The sequence below is a fragment of the Miscanthus floridulus genome, chromosome 8 (assembly GCF_019320115.1).
Source record: "Miscanthus floridulus cultivar M001 chromosome 8, ASM1932011v1, whole genome shotgun sequence".
NCBI classification, from domain to species: Eukaryota; Viridiplantae; Streptophyta; class Magnoliopsida; order Poales; family Poaceae; genus Miscanthus; species Miscanthus floridulus.
In genome coordinates, this window is record NC_089587.1 from 202775279 (window position 1) to 202793580 (window position 18302).

An 18302-nucleotide genomic window follows, 5' to 3' on the forward strand; every position below is an offset into this window, starting at 1 on the left:
GCCTTCCGGCCCAGCGTCTCCAGCCGTTCGGCTGAACTACAAGTAATCAGCTCGCGCCTCGTCAGTGTCCCCCTCTCGCATTCCCCCGCGCGGCTCTAGGGTTCGCCACTCCCACTTGTTGCTCCCGCCGCTAACGTGCTGCGTTGCTCGCCCGCATTGTGCTTTCCCGATTCGCCGTCCCGTCCCCGTCCCCCTCTCGCCGGATCCGCATTCGCCCCCCGCCCGCCCGCCCGCCGTCCTTGTCCCGTCCCCGTCCCCCTCTCGGTGCGGTCTTGCCCTACCAGATCCACCGCGTCGTACTCGCCGTGGTGCCGAACAGATCCTGCCCGTTCGTCGGCTGCGGACTCACCTCCAACCACTCCGGTACGAGGCTTACTTCCCCCTCCTTTTTCGTATGTTCGTGACGTTCCGTTGTAGCCACCGGATCCGTCACCTTTACCTGTTTCCTCTTCCCCGGCAGCGCTAGATCCGGTACGTAGGCGACTGTCTCATTAGGGCTGAAGTTCCAGATCTGCTTCGTTAGGGCTGATGTTCCTGCTCCCAAGTTTGGATGCCTTAGTAGAGCCGGATTGGTATGGTCACATAGCCCTTGCACATCCGTTTCATTGCGTGTTAGCATAAATGCCATTTTCTGTTATTGTTTCCATTTAAACTTTCCTCTAGTTCATCATGCAGTCCAATGTTCGATGAGTTGTATGCGTGTAAATTGCTATTTCAGCTTACGGCTTAAGAATAATGCATCAATGAATGAATGACATGGTCTTCCTCATGTTTTCTCTCTGAAAGGTCCTAATGGCTAGAGGGGGGTGAATAGCCTAATAAAAATTTCTACAACAACACTTAACCAAATGGTTAGACAATTATGAGGCGAAGCGAGTGTTGCACTAGCCTACTTAAAATGCAAGCCACCTACCACAATTCTATTTTAGATAGTGTCTATTTACACAATAGCAAAGACAATATCCTATGTTAGTGTGCTCTCAAAGACTAACTAAAGAGCCACACCAACCAAGCAAGCAAGCTCTCACAACTAGCTACACTAAAGAGCTTGTCAACTAGTTTGCGGTAAAGTAAAGAGAGTGGTTAGGATAGTTATACCGCCATGTAGATGAAAAACCAATCAATCACAAAGATGAATAACAATGAAGACCAATCACCTCGGAATCAATGATGAAGACAATGATTTTTTACCGAGGTTCACTTGCTTGCCGGCAAGCTAGTCCTCGTTGTGGCGATTCACTCACTTGGAGGTTCACGCGCTAATTGGCTTCACACGCCAAACCCTCAATAGGGTGCCGCACAACCAACACAAGATGAGGATCACACAAGCCACGAGCAATTCACTAAAGTACCTTTTGGCTCTCCGCCGGGGACAAGGTCAAAAAACCCTCACAATCACCACGATCGGAGCCGGAGACAATCACCTCCTCCGCTCGACGATCCTCGCTGCTCCAAGCCGTCTAGGTGGCGGCAACCACCAAGAGTAACAAGCGAAATCCACAGCGAAACACGATCACTAAGTGCCTCTAGATGCAATCACTCAAGCAATGCACTTGGATCACTCCCAATCTCACTATGATGATGAATCAATGATGTAGATGAGTGGGAGTCCTTTGGCTAGGCTCACAAGGTTGCTATGTCATTGAAAATGTGCAAGAGTTGTCCCTTGAGCCGGCCATGGGGCTATAAATAGAGCCCCCAACAAATAGAGCCGTTATACTCCTTCACTGGGCAAAACGCGCTCTGACCGGACGCTCCGGTCAAACTGACCGGACGCTGGCCCTCAGCGTCCGGTCGTCCGATGGACGCCACGTGTCATCCCCTTCAAACGCTGTTCGTCAGATTCCAACGGCTACGAAGCTGATCGGACGCTCCGGTAAAACTGACCGGACGCTGAAGCCCCAGCGTCCGGTCGTTTCCAGTAAGCTCCCCGAGGCATGTTTTTCCGACCGGACGCGTCCGGTCCACCTTGACCGGACGCAGCCAGCGTCCGGTGCTCAACCCTAGCCTACTGTGCCGTCTGACAGCTCGACCGGACGCAGCCTTTCAGCGTCCGGTCGCTGAGTGACCCAGCGTCCGGTCAGTAGACCGACGCCAGCATCATTTCGACCAACTCCATTTCAACTCTAACTTCTTCACCCTTGCTCCAATATGCCAACCACCAAGAATTTTGCATCCGGCACAAGCATAGGCTAGCAAGATTCTAATTGCTTCCAATCTAGCAACCGGGGCAAGGTTTCTCCAAAGTCAAGACCTTCAACTTGTGTATAGCCTTGTGCTACCAATCTTGTTTTATTCCTTACAACTATCCCATCTTGATCTTGCTTGTTTCTAAAGACCCATTTGGTTCCAATCACATTGTGTCCCTTTGGTCTTTCTACCAATTCCCATACTTGATTTCTTGTGAAGTTATTCAATTCTTCATGCATAGCATTCATCCAATCAACATCCTTCAAAGCTTCATCTATCTTCTTTGGTTCAATGGATGACACAAAAGAGAAGTGTTCACAAAATGATGCTAATCTTGATCTTGTTTGTACACCTCTTGAGATATCACCAATGATTGTATCCAAAGGATGATCTCTTGCAATACTTGTTGGTTGAAGCAATGGAACTTGATTGCTTGCACTTGCTAGATCATTGGGTTGAGATGATGTACTAGCCACTTGATCTTGATCAATATCATGAGAGTTACTTGCACTAGCTTGATTTGTATCATCTTGCACATTAGAGTTGGAGAGCACTTGCACTTGATCATCTTCATCATCAATCACTTGCCTAGGCCTCAATTCACCAATATCCATATTCTTCATGGCATTTGAAAGTTGAATGCCTCTAACATCTTCTAAGTTCTCATTCTCTTCTTGTGAACCCTTGGTTTCATCAAATTCAACATCATGAACTTCCTCAAGAGTACCACTATCCAAATTCCAAACTCTATATGCTTTGCTTGTAGTGGAATACCCAAGTAGGAATCTTTCATCACATTTCTTATCAAACTTGCCCAATCTTGTGCCTTTCTTCAAGATATAGCATTTGCAACCAAAGACCCGAAAATATGCAATGTTGGGCTTTCTACCATTCAAGAGCTCATATGGTGTCTTTTCTTTCAATCGGTGACAATAGAGGCGGTTGCTACAATAGCAAGCCGTGTTGATAGCTTCGGCCCAAAAAGATTGACTCACATTGTACTCACTAAGCATAGACCTTGCCATATCAATGAGTGTTCTATTCTTTCTCTCAACAAGGCCATTTGATTGAGGTGTGTACTTGGCCGAGAATTGATGTCTAATTCCAAATTCATCATATAACTCATCAATTCTAGTGTTTTTAAACTCACTATCATTGTCACTTCTAACTCTCTTGATGGTTGTTTTAAATTCATTGTGAATACCTTTGACAAATGATTTGAATGTTGCAAATACATCACTTTTGTCCACTAGAAAGAATACCCATGTGTATCTAGTGTAATCATCCACTATCACAAATCCATATTTATTTCCACCAATACTAGTGTATTGTGTTGGCCCAAACAAATCCATATGCAATAACTCAAATGCTTTACTAGTGCTCATCATGCTTTTCTTAGGATGGGTGTTTTCAACTTGTTTGCCGGCTTGACAAGAACTACAAAGCTTATCCTTTTCAAACACAACATCTTTCAAGCCTTTAACTAAGTCATGCTTAATCAATCTATTCAATTGTTTCATTCCAACATGACCAAGCCTTCTATGCCATAACCAACCCATGCTAGACTTAGTGAACAAGCATGTAGACAATCTAGCTTCACTAGCATTGAAATCAACCAAGTATAGATTCTCATATCTAAAGCCTTTGAAGATCAAGTTAGATCCATCTACACTTATGATTTCTACATCATCTACCCCAAATATGCATTTGAATCCAAGATCACACAATTGAGCCACGGATAGCAAATTGAAGTTCAAGCTCTCTACTAGCAACACATTGGATATGCTCAAGTCATTGGATATTGCAATCTTACCAAGCCCTTTGACCTTGCCTTTGCCATTGTCACCAAATGTGATACTATCATAGCCATCATTGCCATTGGTGTTGATTGAGTTGAACATTCTTGTATCACCGGTCATGTGTTGAGTGCACCCACTATCAAGAACCCAATGCCTTCCTTCAGCTTTGTAATTGACCTACAAAAAAAGATCAATTCTTTTTAGGTACCCAAACTTGCTTGAGTCCTTGAAGGTTAGTAACCAAGCTCTTTGGCACCCAAATGGCTTTCTTCTTTGAGCCCATCCATGGTTTGCCAATGAACTTAGCCTTCACACCGTTTGTACCCTTAACAAGCATATAGGAAGAATTAAGCTTAATGGAGGATACATTAGCATTTTTGCTTTTGTTGGTGCATTCATGCTCTCTATGACCAACTTGCTTGCAACTAGTGTAAAATCGACCATTGTTCTTCACAAAACTTGTCTTGTGAGGAGCAAAGGCCGCCTTGCCTTTCTTGAGGGTATAGCCCAATCCCTCTTTGTAGAGAGAAGCTCTTTGGCTACCCAAGGCCATAAGCAAGCGGTCCTCACCACCATAAGCCTTAGCCAAGGTGTGAGTGAGCTTAGTTACCTCCTTCTTGAGGTTCTCATTCTCAACCACTAGTGAGGTATCACAAGTGTGACCATCACTACTAGATGAGGTAGAAGTGGAAGTGCTACAAGAAGGGTTAGTTGGAGGAACAATGATAGGCATAGATAGTGATGTATCAATTAAATCACAAGTTAAACCTACATCACAAGTTTCAACATGCTTCTTTTTATCTTGTTCATTAAGCAAAGTGGAATGAGCTTTTTCAAGCTTTTTGTGAGCCTTGCCAAGCTTCTCATGGGCATCCTCTTGCCTCTCATGAGATGCACTAAGCTCATCAAATGCTTGCTTAAGGGCTTTTAGTTCCTTACGCAAGCTTTTGCATTCCTTTCTTAAGATGTCAAAGTGTTCTATAGCATCTTCTAGCATGTCAATTAATTCATCTTTTGTAGGTTCATCATCATCATTATCACTATCACTATCATGTTTACTATCACCTCCATCATCACAAGTTTGTACCTTAGTGGCCTTAGCCATGAAGCATGATGGAGAGTCGAAGAGAGAAGGCTTCTCATTGATTGCTATACTTGCAAGAACCTTCTTCTTGGTGGTCTTGTGATCATCACTATCATCATCATCATCACTTGAGGAAGCATCACTATCCCAAGTGACCACATATGATCCACCCTTCTTCTTCTTGAAGAATGTCTTGTCCTTCTTCTCCTTCTTTTCTTTCTTGTCCTTCTTCTTGTTCTTCTTGTCATCATCATTGTCGCTATTATATGGGCATTGAGCAACAAGATGATCTTTGCTTCCACACTTGAAGCATCTTCTTGACTCATCTTTGTTCTTGGATGAATACTTCTTTCTTCTTGCACGGTAGCCTTTCTTTACCATGAACTTGCCAAACCTCTTGACAAAGAGAGCCATCTTCTCATCATCACTATCATCCCATGAATCATCATCCTCACTTGATGTTTCTTGCTTTGCTTTGCCCTTGGATGATGTGGCCTTGAATGCCACGCTCTTCTTCTTGTCATCCTTCTTCTCATCTTTCTTCTCCCTCTTTTCTTCCTTCTCATCATCATCTCTATAAGCATCATCGGTCATGATATCTCCCAAGATTTGATTTGGTGTCATTGTGTTCAAACCACTCCTCACTAGCAAGGTGACCAACATTTTAAATCTCTCGGGCAAACATCTCAAGAACTTGTTTGAGAAGTCCTTGTCCTCTATGTTCTCACCAAGTGCTTTGAGATCATTTACAATCACCTCCATTCGGTGGAACATGTCCGGCACACTCTCATCCTCCTTCATCTTGAAGCTTGCAAACTTTTCTTTGAGGATGTATGCCTTTGCACCCTTCACGGCTTGAGTACCTTCAAATGATTCTTCCAACTTCTTCCAAGCCTCATGTGCCATCTCAATATTTTTGATTTGCTCAAATGTTCTTGCATCAATTGCATCATGAATGGCACTTAGAGCAATATCATTGTTTTGGAGAAGTACTTCTTCGGCGGCGGTGGGATTTTCTGGATTACCAATCTCAATTTTAGTTTCTACCACCTTCTACACCTTTCTATTGATTGACTTGATATGTGTGGCCATCTTTGATTTCCAATAAGAATAATTTGAGCCATCAAATTGGGGTGGCTTCTTGGTGTTGTTGATTTGAGCCATTTTAACATCGAAGGTTGTTAAGCCTCAAATAACGGTGACCTCGGCTCTGATACCACTTGAAAGGTCCTAATGGCTAGAGGGGGGGTGAATAGCCTAATAAAAATTTCTACAACAACACTTAACCAAATGGTTAGACAATTATGAGGCGAAGCGAGTGTTGCACTAGCCTACTTAAAATGCAAGCCACCTACCACAATTCTATTTTAGATAGTGTCTATTTACACAATAGCAAAGACACTATCCTATGTTAGTGTACTCTCAAAGACTAACTAAAGAACCACACCAACCAAGCAAGCAAGCTCTCACAACTAGCTACACTAAAGAGCTTGTCAACTAGTTTGCGGTAAAGTAAAGAGAGTGGTTAGGATAGTTATACCGCCATGTAGATGAAGAACCAATCAATCACAAAGATGAATAACAATGAAGACCAATCACCTCAGAATCAATGATGAAGACAATGATTTTTTACCGAGGTTCACTTGCTTGCCGGCAAGCTAGTCCTCGTTGTGGCGATTCACTCACTTGGAGGTTCACGCGCTAATTGGCTTCACACGCCAAACCCTCAATAGGGTGCCGCACAACCAACACAAGATAAGGATCACACAAGCCACGAGCAATTCACTAAAGTATCTTTTGGCTCTCCGCCGGGGACAAGGTCAAGAAACCCTCACAATCACCACGATCGGAGCCGGAGACAATCACCTCCTCCGCTCGACGATCTTCGCTGCTCCAAGCCGTCTAGGTGGTGGCAACCACCAAGAGTAACAAGCGAAATCCGTAGCGAAACACGATCACTAAGTGCCTCTAGATGCAATCACTCAAGCAATGCACTTGGATCACTCCCAATCTCACTATGATGATGAATCAATGATGTAGATGAGTGGGAGTCCTTTGGCTAGGCTCACAAGGTTGCTATGTCAATGAAAATGTGCAAGAGTTGTCCCTTGAGCCGGCCATGGGGCTATAAATAGAGCCCCCAACAAATAGAGCCGTTATACCCCTTCACTGGGCAAAACGCGCTCTGACCGGACGCTCCGGTCAAACTGACCGGACGCTGGCCCTCAGCGTCCGGTCGTCCGATGGACGCCACGTGTCATCCCCTTCAAACGCTGTTCGTCAGATTCCAACGGCTATGAAGCTGACCGGACGCTCCGGTAAAACTGACCGGACGCTGAAGCCCCAGCGTCCGGTCGTTTCCAGTAAGCTCCCCGAGGCATGTTTTTCTGACCGGACGCGTCCGGTCCACCTTGACCGGACGCAGCCAGCGTCCGGTGCTCAACCCTAGCCTACTGTGCCGTCTGACAGCTCGACCGGACACAGCCTTTCAGCGTCCAGTCGCTGAGTGACCCAGCGTCCGGTCAGTAGACCGACGCCAGCATCATTTCGACCAACTCCATTTCAACTCTAACTTCTTCACCCTTGCTCCAATATGCCAACCACCAAGAATTTTGCATCCGGCGCAATAGAAAATAGACATTTCATTTTTCCAAAAGCGCCGAATCCCGCCTCGCAAGCTCGGCGGGAGGGAGAGAGGGACCCAAACCCATCTTAACCCTACAAGCACCTTGTGCACGTGAGTTAGCATATTTTCACAAATATTTTCAAGGGTGTTAGCACTCCACTAGATCCTAAATGCATATGCAATGAGTTAGAGCATCTAGTGGCACTTTGATAACCGCATTCCGATACGAGTTTCACCCCTCTTAATAGTACGGCTATCAAACCTAAATGTGATCACACTCTCTAAGTGTCTTGATCACCAAAACAAAATAGCTCCTATGGTTTATACCTTTGCCTTGAGCTTTTTATTTTTCTCTTTCTTCTCTTCAAGTTTAAGCCCTTGATCATCTCCATGCTATCACCATTGTCATGTTATGATCTTCATTTGCTTCTCTACTTGAAGTGCGCTACCTATCTCATGATCACTTAATGAACTAGGTTAGCACTTAGGGTTTTATCAATTCACCAAAACCAAACTAGAGCTTTCACTCTCTCACTAGAAGTCAACATAGCATACTTGTCAAGGATATCACGTCAGTTAATTTGAGCATACTTGTTACTGCCAATGATGTTTTGGAAAAGCTATGCTGCGATGATTATTTGCTTGCTTTTCAACTAAGGCATGAGAATTACATTGTGATTCTTCTGTACTTTCTTATTTGCTGAGGCTTTGGGAATTATGCTATGATGAATTACATTTTCCCTATAAATGAGGCTTTCTGCGTATGCTGCTCTTTCTTCTAAGTTGAGTTGATGCTGATACTGGACAATGTCGTTGGGGGTGCAATGCTGTGCTTTTGTTTTCGTTTTCCTCTTGCTGCTGCTGGATAATGATTAGCTTCCTCCTTGTACTTTTGCTGACAATCTTCATGTGTTGCATTTCCTTGGTTGTCCATGGTGTCAGGAACATGTTAGGCAGCTTGAGTGTTAGCAATAGCAACACTCAACATTATACATTTTATCAGCAGTATCTTTACCTTGCCTCTTATTGATACAAAATATGTTGTCAGTCCAGTTGGCACACATTTTGCATACTTAATTTAGACAATGATGCGGGATTACTTTGGTTCACATACAGCTCTAACATATTCACATGTTTGTCATGTAGTTGTGCTCTTTCAAAGTCTATATACTGGCACCATCGTCAACAGGTTCCTGCTCCCCACCGGAATCCCCTCGGTACAACTTGCGTTCCAAGCGAGTCAAGCGTGAATCCAAGGCAAGTATACAATTATGTTCATTGCATCGTGTTTGAGGTCACCTATGCATTACTTTAGGTTTTTTTGTGGTACAATTACTATGTCCAGCCACAAACGACAATAGCCCTTACACGTTCCAACAGATGGCTCCAAAGCATGCAAGTTGGCCCAAGGAAGACACCAAGCTGTGCTGGAGCTTTGTCTTCAAGAGAAGGAAAAGTTTAACTTCAATCAGCAGGGTCTCACCACAGCTGGCTGGCACAACATTTACAAGAACTTCCCCCAATTTGATAAGAAACAGTGCAACAACAAGCTTCAATACCTAAAAAAAGCTTATCTGACGTGGAAAGATGGTCTGACAGCCACCGGACTTGGGAGGAACCCACGTACGGGCGCCATTGATGCTGACCCGGAGTACTGGGAAACTCAAGAAGGTTCCCAGCCCGTTCCATCGGTACGTTAGCTTGTTAACAGCTCCGAATACATAGTTTACATTGTTTAACATTATGTCCTCTTGTTTTTTTGTAGGACGATAGTCAGGCTGAGGTATGACGTGGTAGCCAACCTCGTTTACTGGCCAAACTAGAGGCACTGTTTGGGGACCGCAACCGGAACACGGGCTGCTTCGTGTCCGCTGGTGGTATTAGGGAATTAACACCTCCTGCTGCTGTGCGCCAGCTAGACTTAGGCGGCCCATCCAGCTACCATTCGGGTTCAAAGAGGGACACCATGGACCATGTTGTCAACAGCCCAGAGAAGAAGAAGAATTGCAATATGGGGGAGTACATGGCCAGGTTGTCTGAGAGCATTGCTGCAAGGAGCACATCACGTGAAAGAGAGCGGACCCGTGAACAGGCGGAGGTTGATGAAGCTATGCAACTTTTACGAGAAGATGGTGTGCCATCCACTTCAGACGAGTTCTTCTTGGCAATGGTGCTGTTCAAGGACTCAGTGACCCGGCGGGTCTTCAAGAACCTGCTGACAGCCGAAGAACGTATGGCTTGGTTGACATATCACAGGAACAACAAATAGTTCAGCTACTGGGATGTTGAGTTTGGTGTGAAGCAACGGTGGCATTTGAGTGTCGTCTTTCGTCCTTTACATTCAATGTTGTCCTAGTTGTGTTGATGTTTCTGTCTTGTAACGAGGCCTGTGGCCAAAAACCATGTGTCGTACTATTTTTCCCGAACTCGTTATAAGTTGTTTGATGTGATGTATTTGTTTCATCTGCCTGAGATTATTTGGTTCTTGAAGCTAACAAATATTTCATTTGTATTTGAACAAATCATAATGGGTTACATGTATTGCAGGTACGTGCGGGACTGCTTGTAGAGGTACTCAGTGATCCGCGAGCTTGAAGGTGTGCATGCCTTCTTTTGGACTGATTATTGTTTCAGTGATCCGCGAGTTTTACATGCTTTCTACTCACTGCTATGAAAACTGAAATTTAGGCTGCACTTGTTAGTAGTTGTTACTTATAGAACTTACAGAACTATGAATGAAGGCTGAAGCCTGAGGGCATAGACAACTTAAACCTTTCTCATTATTGTTTTCAGGAGATAGGGTCAAGTACATTGGAGCATCGGTGGTTCTTGAAGCAGATAATAGGTACCTGTTGGAAGTTATGTATTCTCATTTTGGTTTTATGAACCACCTGTCTTTTGAAATCTTTTTCATTGCTATCTTTGGATCTGTCTAGTCTCTCTACTTGCTGCCTATTCTCTTCCGGAACAGAACCGATCACATTATTCAGCATTCAGTTTATATTTTATGTGCCAACGATGGTTTATATTTGTCCAGTTGGCAGCCTATTTGAAGATGGACAACAGCGACGAGGAAAGTCAGAATTCAAGTGAAAATAGCTTCAACGAGGTGGTTTCTGCAGCTATGGCTGCAGGCTATGCATTTGCGCACATGCTGCAGGAACCAGCACTAGGTAACCATGTTTTCTCAGTGCCTGAACTTACTGGAAGACAGTGGGTAGATAAGTTGTTGTCAGATGCTGGTAGGTGCTATGAAAACTGCCGAATGCGGCCTGAAAATTTGGTTAGGTTGCATAGCATACTACGTGACACCTATGGGCTAAAAGGCAGTAGGGAGCTTGAATCAATTGAAGCTTTAGCCATGTTTCTATGGGCATGTGGTACAAATCAATGCCAGAGGCAAATGCATGAGAGATTTAGAAGGGGGTTGGGGACATGTAGCAAGGTATTTTCCCATGTTCTAGCTGCCATAACTAGATTTGCAGATGACGTGCTTAGGCCTAGGGACACTAGTTATTCAGGAAAGCCGACTGTATTGGTGGAGTACACGCCGTTTTTTGATGGCTGCATAGACGCCATGGATGGCACTCACATAGATGTCATAGTTGATCAAGGAGTCAGTGATGACCACATTAATAGGAAAGGGAGGACAACCCAAAATGTGGTTGCAGTCTGTGACTTCGACATGAGGTTCACGTATATCGAGGCGGGGACAGAGGGTTCCGCCCATGATATGCGGGTGAAAAGAAAGGCTGATGCCGATGCATCTTTCCCACATCCACCGTTAGGTTAGTTGAACTTAGTCGGTTTGGTTGTTTCATGCTGGAGCTTATTCAACATGGACTGATATCAAGCTTTGAATTTGTTAAGGCCGCTATTACTTGGTGGACTCCGGTTACGCACTTCGCCCCAGGTATCTGACGCCGTATCCAAATAAGAGGTACTGGGTGAAGGAGTTCCAGACTAGGGGGCCTTCTGATGCCCAGGAGTTGTTTAACCGGCACCATTCCAAGTTGTGTAATGTCATAGAAAGAACATTTGGAGCAGCGAAAGCTAAGTGGCAGATGTTGAAAGGCATACCTCACTATCAGGGGACCAAGCCAACCCAGATAATTATTGCTCTCTGTGCATTGCACAACTACGTGCATGAGCTGGAGGGTCAGCACCAACCATGACGGGTTATGCAGGCGCCGGACCTTGGCCCGTTGAGTCAAGTGGTTCCTATGGCCTTGGGAGATCCTAATGACATGGAACAGGTCCGTGAGTGGATAACATATGGGCTTGGACTCCTTGGGAAGACAATGTAAGTGAATCATTTATGGTTTGTGGATGTTATCAGTGAAGTCATGCACATTTACTTTGTTTGCGTAGTGTGCGGCTAATGAGGATACATACACATGCAGGTGAAGGAAGTGAAGTCATGGTGCGCTGGGATCAGATGAAGCTGCTTGGCTCTCACCTAGTGCCTTCCTGTACTGCTGCTAGGATCAGATTTCATAACCTTCTTGTTCTTGTTAACTATTAGTCTGAACACTGTTTGATTATGAAGTCTTATTCTGCTATGTATTGTGTACGACATTCTCAGTGTTCTATTATGAGATTCTGAACTTCCCAGACAAAGAATTGTTCATGTTGTATTGGATTGTGGTCATACTTGCAATATCTGGCACCTACATTATGAAGATGATGATGATGCCGTTTGGTTTATTGTTTCAGTATCTAACTTAATTAGTTTGTGTCAACTTGGAGGCATTTGAGTTGGTTACTTGATCATGTAACTTATATTTTGCATGCCTTAGTCCTTGTGGCACTGAAACTTTGGTAATTGATATTGTTTGCCTAGTCTTTGCAGACGTTTGATGAAGCTATCTCTGAGTTGGACACCCTTGGGGAGGAGTCATACAAAGATAGCACTCTGATCATGCAGCTCCTCAGGTACAACTTGACCCTTTGGACCTCTGACCTCACTGTATTTTCTTCTCCTAAAATAAACCTAACCTTTTAATCTGTTGCCTGTCTACTCTTCTTATCCGGTGATAAATTTTGTATCTTGTATGTGCAGGAGGAGGGTGCTGATGAGGGCAATTAGGCCTCCAAAGGCGATGCTGGCGAGAGGCAGCAATCTTCTGAGAGGGCATGTTGTTCCAGCCCAATGATTGTAGATGCTCTATGGTGTCAAAGCTGTGCTGTGCCATTGTACTGTTAATTATGGTGGTGTATTGAATGGCATTTCATTTGTGGAGTTGAATGATGTAGTAATGGAGCTTCCTGGTTGTAAAGAACATTTTATTTGTAGTGCAATGGCGTGGCTGCTGGTGTTTCAAATTGAAAAGCATTAAATGGTGTTTGAATTTGAACTGCATTAAATGCTGTCCGGCTGAACCTCGCTGGTGGCTGATTCAGGGCACTGTGCGCGTTGGCTGGAATTCAGCTGGAATTGTGACCAGCCGAACGGGGCCAAAGTGTCTCAGGACGACTCCACCACCTGCGGTGGCTCAAAGTGTCTCAGGGAGTACAGTGTTTTGTGAGCCAGAGTTTTTTTTTTTTTTTTTTTGAGTGGAAGTTTTGTGAGCCAGAGCTGAAACTCTCGGGAGCAACACCAAACAGGGCCTAAGCCTAAACTGGGGGGCAAAAATCCATTACAAGCCTTTGGACAATGAAAGCTGAGATGCGACTCGGTCCATTTCACGACGGCCCAACTGCAGCCTTGTCGGGGCGGCCGTGATATAATACCCCACTCGATCGAAGCCATCGCCCCTGGAACCCTAGCTCTCGCAACTAACTGCCGCAGCCACCCCCACGCCCGCAGCCATGCCGCCCAAGCTCGACCCGTCGCAGGTGGTGGAGGTGTTCGTCCGTGTGACCGGCGGCGAAGTTGGCGCGGCGTCTTCGCTGGCCCCCAAGATCGGCCCACTCGGTCTTTCTCCCAAGAAGATCGGAGAGGACATCGCCAAGGAGACGGCCAAGGACTGGAAGGGCCTCCGCGTCACCGTCAAGCTCACCGTCCAGAACCGACAGGCCAAGGTCTCCGTCGTTCCCTCCGCCGCGGCGCTCGTCATCAAGGCGCTCAAGGAGCCCGAGAGGGACCGCAAGAAGGTCAAGAACATCAAGCACAGCGGCAACATCAGCCTCGACGACGTCATCGAGATCGCCAAGACCATGAGGCCCAGGTCCATGGCCAAGGAAATGGCCGGCACCGTCAAGGAGATTCTCGGCACCTGCGTCAGCGTCGGGTGCACCGTCGACGGCAAGGACCCCAAGGACCTGCAGCAGGAGATTGACGATGGCGAGGTGGAGATCCCGTCCGCTTAAGAAGGTATAATGAGCAAATTTCTGTTGTTTGATTGTAATATTGATGAACCATTTTGCTTTGTCGTTTGGAATCTGTAGCCAATACAGTTAATGCTGTGCTTTGTTCACGTTCACGTTCCCTTCTGCTTATGTTAATGGGAATTGCCTTCATTTAAGCGATGATGCTCTAGTAAGTGGGGCTCTGGGGTGTTAGTTGCTGTTCAATCTTCAAAATTGAAGGACTTAGTGTTAGTGTTTATTAGTGTACTGAATGAATTATGCTTTTATTTCTCGCTGAATGCTGTTTCAGTTATGGATGCCATGTTCGTATTCAGTAGCTTGACACAGTTCCTTTTGTAACCTTGCAGGATTGGAGGCGAGGAGGGTTTGTCTTGGTCTGCTGAAGTAATTCTCTCTACCTAGATTTTCCCTTATTTAGTTGAGGTGGGGGGTGGAGGTCGGACGTGGACGTTATCACAGCAGAGTTCTCCTTAGAAACTTTGTCATGCTTAAGTCTTTGAAACAATTTCTGTCAAATTTTATGAACATTCCTAGGTACAATGAAAGTTACCAATGCCTAAGTTTTGTTGGAAATTTTCATGCATTGTTTAAATTTTGACTATATTGCATGGCCAGTTGGTGATTTGCCTGATTAGTGATTACATCGTTCAAGCACATAGTAGTAGCTGAAATATATTTCTGCTACCATTGCTATCGTCAAAGCAGTGTTTTTCAGTAACTGCACTGCACAAGGCCCAAGCTGGATGTGGCAGCGATGAGATTTTTCCTGCTCCAAACTCACACTATATGCAGCTAAACAATGTGCTGAACTTCAAGCCTGTGGGCAAGCTTTAACTCACATTTTGAAAAGATGCCATAGAAATCTTGCTTCTTCGATTTGAATAACACACCCAGGTTGGATTTGTCAAAAAGTCTGTAGTGATCGCTTGTTTCTGCATACAGCAGCTTACCTGTTGATTAATACTTCCATGAGCTTTGATGGTTTGCCTGAGTGTCCGTTGGCTGTAATCCTGTCCCCCCAGTATCCCTCATTTGCATCATTTGATGCATTCCTGAGTGTCGTCCTGCATTATCATATCAATTCATGCGACAACAGAGAAGTGTGTCTTGTCAGCTGGATTCACTTATATTTCTTCAACAGTGCTGAGTATCCATCATTTCCATGTCAATTCATGCAACCCTGAGTATCGTCCTGCATTCCCATATGGGCAAATCAATTCATGCAACAGAGTAGTCTCCTATTTCTGTTACAATGCTGTCAAGGAGAAATGCAACCCAAACCTGCTGTCATTCAGAGCCACGCCTCATCGTTAATTTTATGCACAAATGCGCTCAACAAATCTCGATCTGAGCTTAAAATCTAGCATGAACAGTCCATTTGTCGTCTTACTGCAAAATAATATCTATATCTATACTTTTCATATAAAAGTTTATCTGTCTCCATTCACTCAAAAATCGTGTCCAGTTTTAACAAAAAATAGTAGGACGTGATGAATTAGAATTGATGTTCAGTCTCAGACCCAAACTCACGAGTTGTGTTTTTATAGAAGTTAAAATAGCGCGTGTCCATTTCACCGTAAACAGAATTGCAGTACGCCACGGCGCATTCCGATTTCAATGATTCTCACACTCTGTGCCAAAGAGATTTCAAAGATTTGAGACGCACATGCCATGCCATTGCAAAGGCTTCAATTGAGCAGGGCAATTAGAAGATGTAGGGGACGAACGCCTTCCGCGACGCCGGGTACTCTGCCCCGAACTTGTGCAGGTACCACTGGCGGTGGTCCCGGGCCCTCGGGCCGAGGTTGGCGCAGCTGTAGAGGAAGAACGCTCACGCCGCCGGCGTCCACGCCACCACGGCGAAGCCCAGCCACTCTACGGTCTCGCCGAAGTAGTTGGGGCAGGTGACGAGGTCGAACCACCCGCCCCTCGGGATCTTGTACCCGCCGCCGGCCTCCTTGAGCCGCAGGAGCTCCTTGTCCGCCGCGATGTTCGTCCGCATCCCCCACGCGAAGAGGGCCAGCCCGGCGATGCAGCGAGCCAGGGCGGAGCGGGAGGCCGGGCGGGCCGCGTGGAGCGCGAAGGAGCGGGCCTGCACGTAGGCGTTGAGGAGGTTGATGGCGAGGGCGCAAGCGGCGACGAGGACCGGCACGGGGGCCGGGGCGCGGCGCAGGCGGGCGAGGCGGAGCGGGTGGACCAGCGTGCGGTGGACGTAGTGGAACGCGTAGAGCGCGGCGGGGAGTGCGGCGAGCGGGCTGGAGAGCGGCGGCGGGGTGGAGCGGAGGAGGACGAGCGGCGGGAGCCATAGGGTGGGGCTCTCCATGAGGAACCACGCGAGCGGGGCCGGGAGTGCGGGGCCCCAGCCCGGTCGGGAGAGCTTGCCGTACGGCGCGGAGACGAAGCGGAGCGCCAGCACGGTGAGCGGGCTGATGAGGTACAGCGCCAGCAGGCACCGCTCGAACACCGCGTCGCCCGAGGCCGCGGCAGCCGCCTGGTCGGTCATCCCTCCCTCCCCAGGAGGTTTTGACCTTTGTGGGGTTTGGGGACGAGTGCGGCGGGGCGGCGGCCGAGCCGAGAGAGAGCGTGGGGCGAGCGCGGATAGCGGTCGCGCTAGGGCGTTAATCGCGAGGGGGGTTCCGACCGATCCTCGTTTGTACCATGCCATCTGGCTTGCACAAAAGCAGGTCCTCCCGTCGCAGCCTCGCTGCAGGTGGACTCCCTTTCTCCTCACTTTCCAATTCCTTCAGTTCTTCATTCACTCTGGTTTTGGAATTCAGGGTACGTCCTTGACGTGCCACCCCCGACATTGCCGTCGACCCCTCGGCCGTGCGTGGCCTCTCCTGACTGACCGGGATGGAATGACAGCCGGCCATCGGTGCCCACAGTCAGATGAGTGCTCCCATACTACCCAATGCTCTGTTCTTCCTCTATTTAACTGCATTATGTGTTGTGTGTGTGTAGTTGACTAGGTTTTCACCTGATTTGATCCACTTGTGATACTGTTTGTGATATTGTGATCCAATGGGATGTCTAGTTGTATAGCAGGCCACGGTCAAGCCTTTCATAATCCCATACGAAATGTTGTTCTGCGCTGGAATAGGAGATCCTGGAAACAGGGTGGCACAAGTCACAATTCTATTAATGTTTTTACTAGACAAGCTGATACTTTTCTGTGATTTAGATGTTCCTACTATTGTAATCTCTACTGGTGTGTTCATGCTGTCCAGGTACTAGTCCTCTTACCTTTGATTTAACAGAGGGTTCTCGCCTGGTGATGCAAGCTGTGTTCTTGTGCCAATCCTTGCGGAAGATGCAGGGACACAGCTGGTGGCTGTAACCTGAGTGTCCGGGCTGCTTCCTTGGCCTGCATCTGCTCCTGCACCTTCCATGACAACTTCCTTCTCATTTTGTATTTCTGATGCTTCCTCCATGGAAAAGTTATCGTCCTGAACCTCATCATCTGGTACCACTGCTAAGGATGATGATGCCTTCTTTTGTTTCGCCGCTTTGGCTTGGTATCTTCCTCCTTTTTCTTCTTTCTTGGTTTCTTCTTTCAGATTCCATGGCTGCAAGTTGTTAGACCATCAGTAACTTTTGGGAGAGAGCGACTAGCCTTTTTCCTTTGAAAGACATTATATTGACAGATTGCAATTGGCCATTACTAGAATGATTTGCAGATGGGCCATGAAGATTAAAGGCAGCAAGACGGTCTTTTAGTCCAGGCATGTGCTCATCGCATCACTCACAGGTGCACTTGCCTCAATTTAAAAAAAAAAATGTAATAGATACAAGATGGTAAACGACACACTTTTAGATGCAAGATGGTAATAGAGAAAATTGTTTATAACGAAACATAAAGATGGATGGACAGTCAATGCATACTTTGCTCCGGAGTGTCATACTTCCGAATGTAGTCATCCTGGCCAAGCAAGTGCATATTTGTTGAACCAATTTGTCAGCTTAAATTTCTTTGCCAGCCTTTGTCACTTAGCTATATCAATATTTTCCTCACTTAATATGATGACAATGTAAATATCCTCAGCATCACTCAAATGATTAAAAAACAGCAAGTAAACCCAAGTGATAGAGTTCTTTAAATAAACACCACAATTATTGATTCCTTATTCGAGTTCTTGCTGTGTGGAGCCAATGGCTCGAGAAATTGTTCATAATCCTGAGTCCAGCAGCATATTGGCAGCTCTGTTATTCTCAGCGTAGTGCTGTCAACAGCCTCTATAATACTGGTGATGGTATACGTGACACCAGCTGCCTTTTTTCTTGTCTTCTCAAT

The 18302-nt window shown here is 46.1% G+C and overlaps 1 protein-coding gene and 1 pseudogene across 1 annotated transcript; one reads left to right on the forward strand and one right to left on the reverse strand.

Moving 5' to 3' along the window:
* The first annotated feature begins 13441 nt into the window (after positions 1-13441).
* On the forward strand, positions 13442-14612 carry LOC136474623 (large ribosomal subunit protein uL11z-like). The gene is made up of 2 exons (XM_066472181.1): positions 13442-14015; positions 14359-14612. Exon 1 carries the CDS (start codon positions 13511-13513, stop codon positions 14009-14011), a length of 501 nt encoding a protein of 166 aa, XP_066328278.1. The 5' UTR covers positions 13442-13510; the 3' UTR covers positions 14012-14015; positions 14359-14612.
* Positions 14613-15716: 1104 nt separating this feature from the next.
* On the reverse strand, positions 15717-16514 carry LOC136474625 (protein DEETIOLATED 2-like; annotated as a pseudogene).
* Between the last annotated feature and the right edge of the window lie 1788 nt (positions 16515-18302).

What these genes read in the sequence shown, in the direction of transcription:
- LOC136474623 (XM_066472181.1), top strand. Translation starts at nt 13,511, where the DNA reads ATGCCGCCCAAGCTCGACCCGTCGCAGGTGGTGGAGGTGTTCGTCCGT.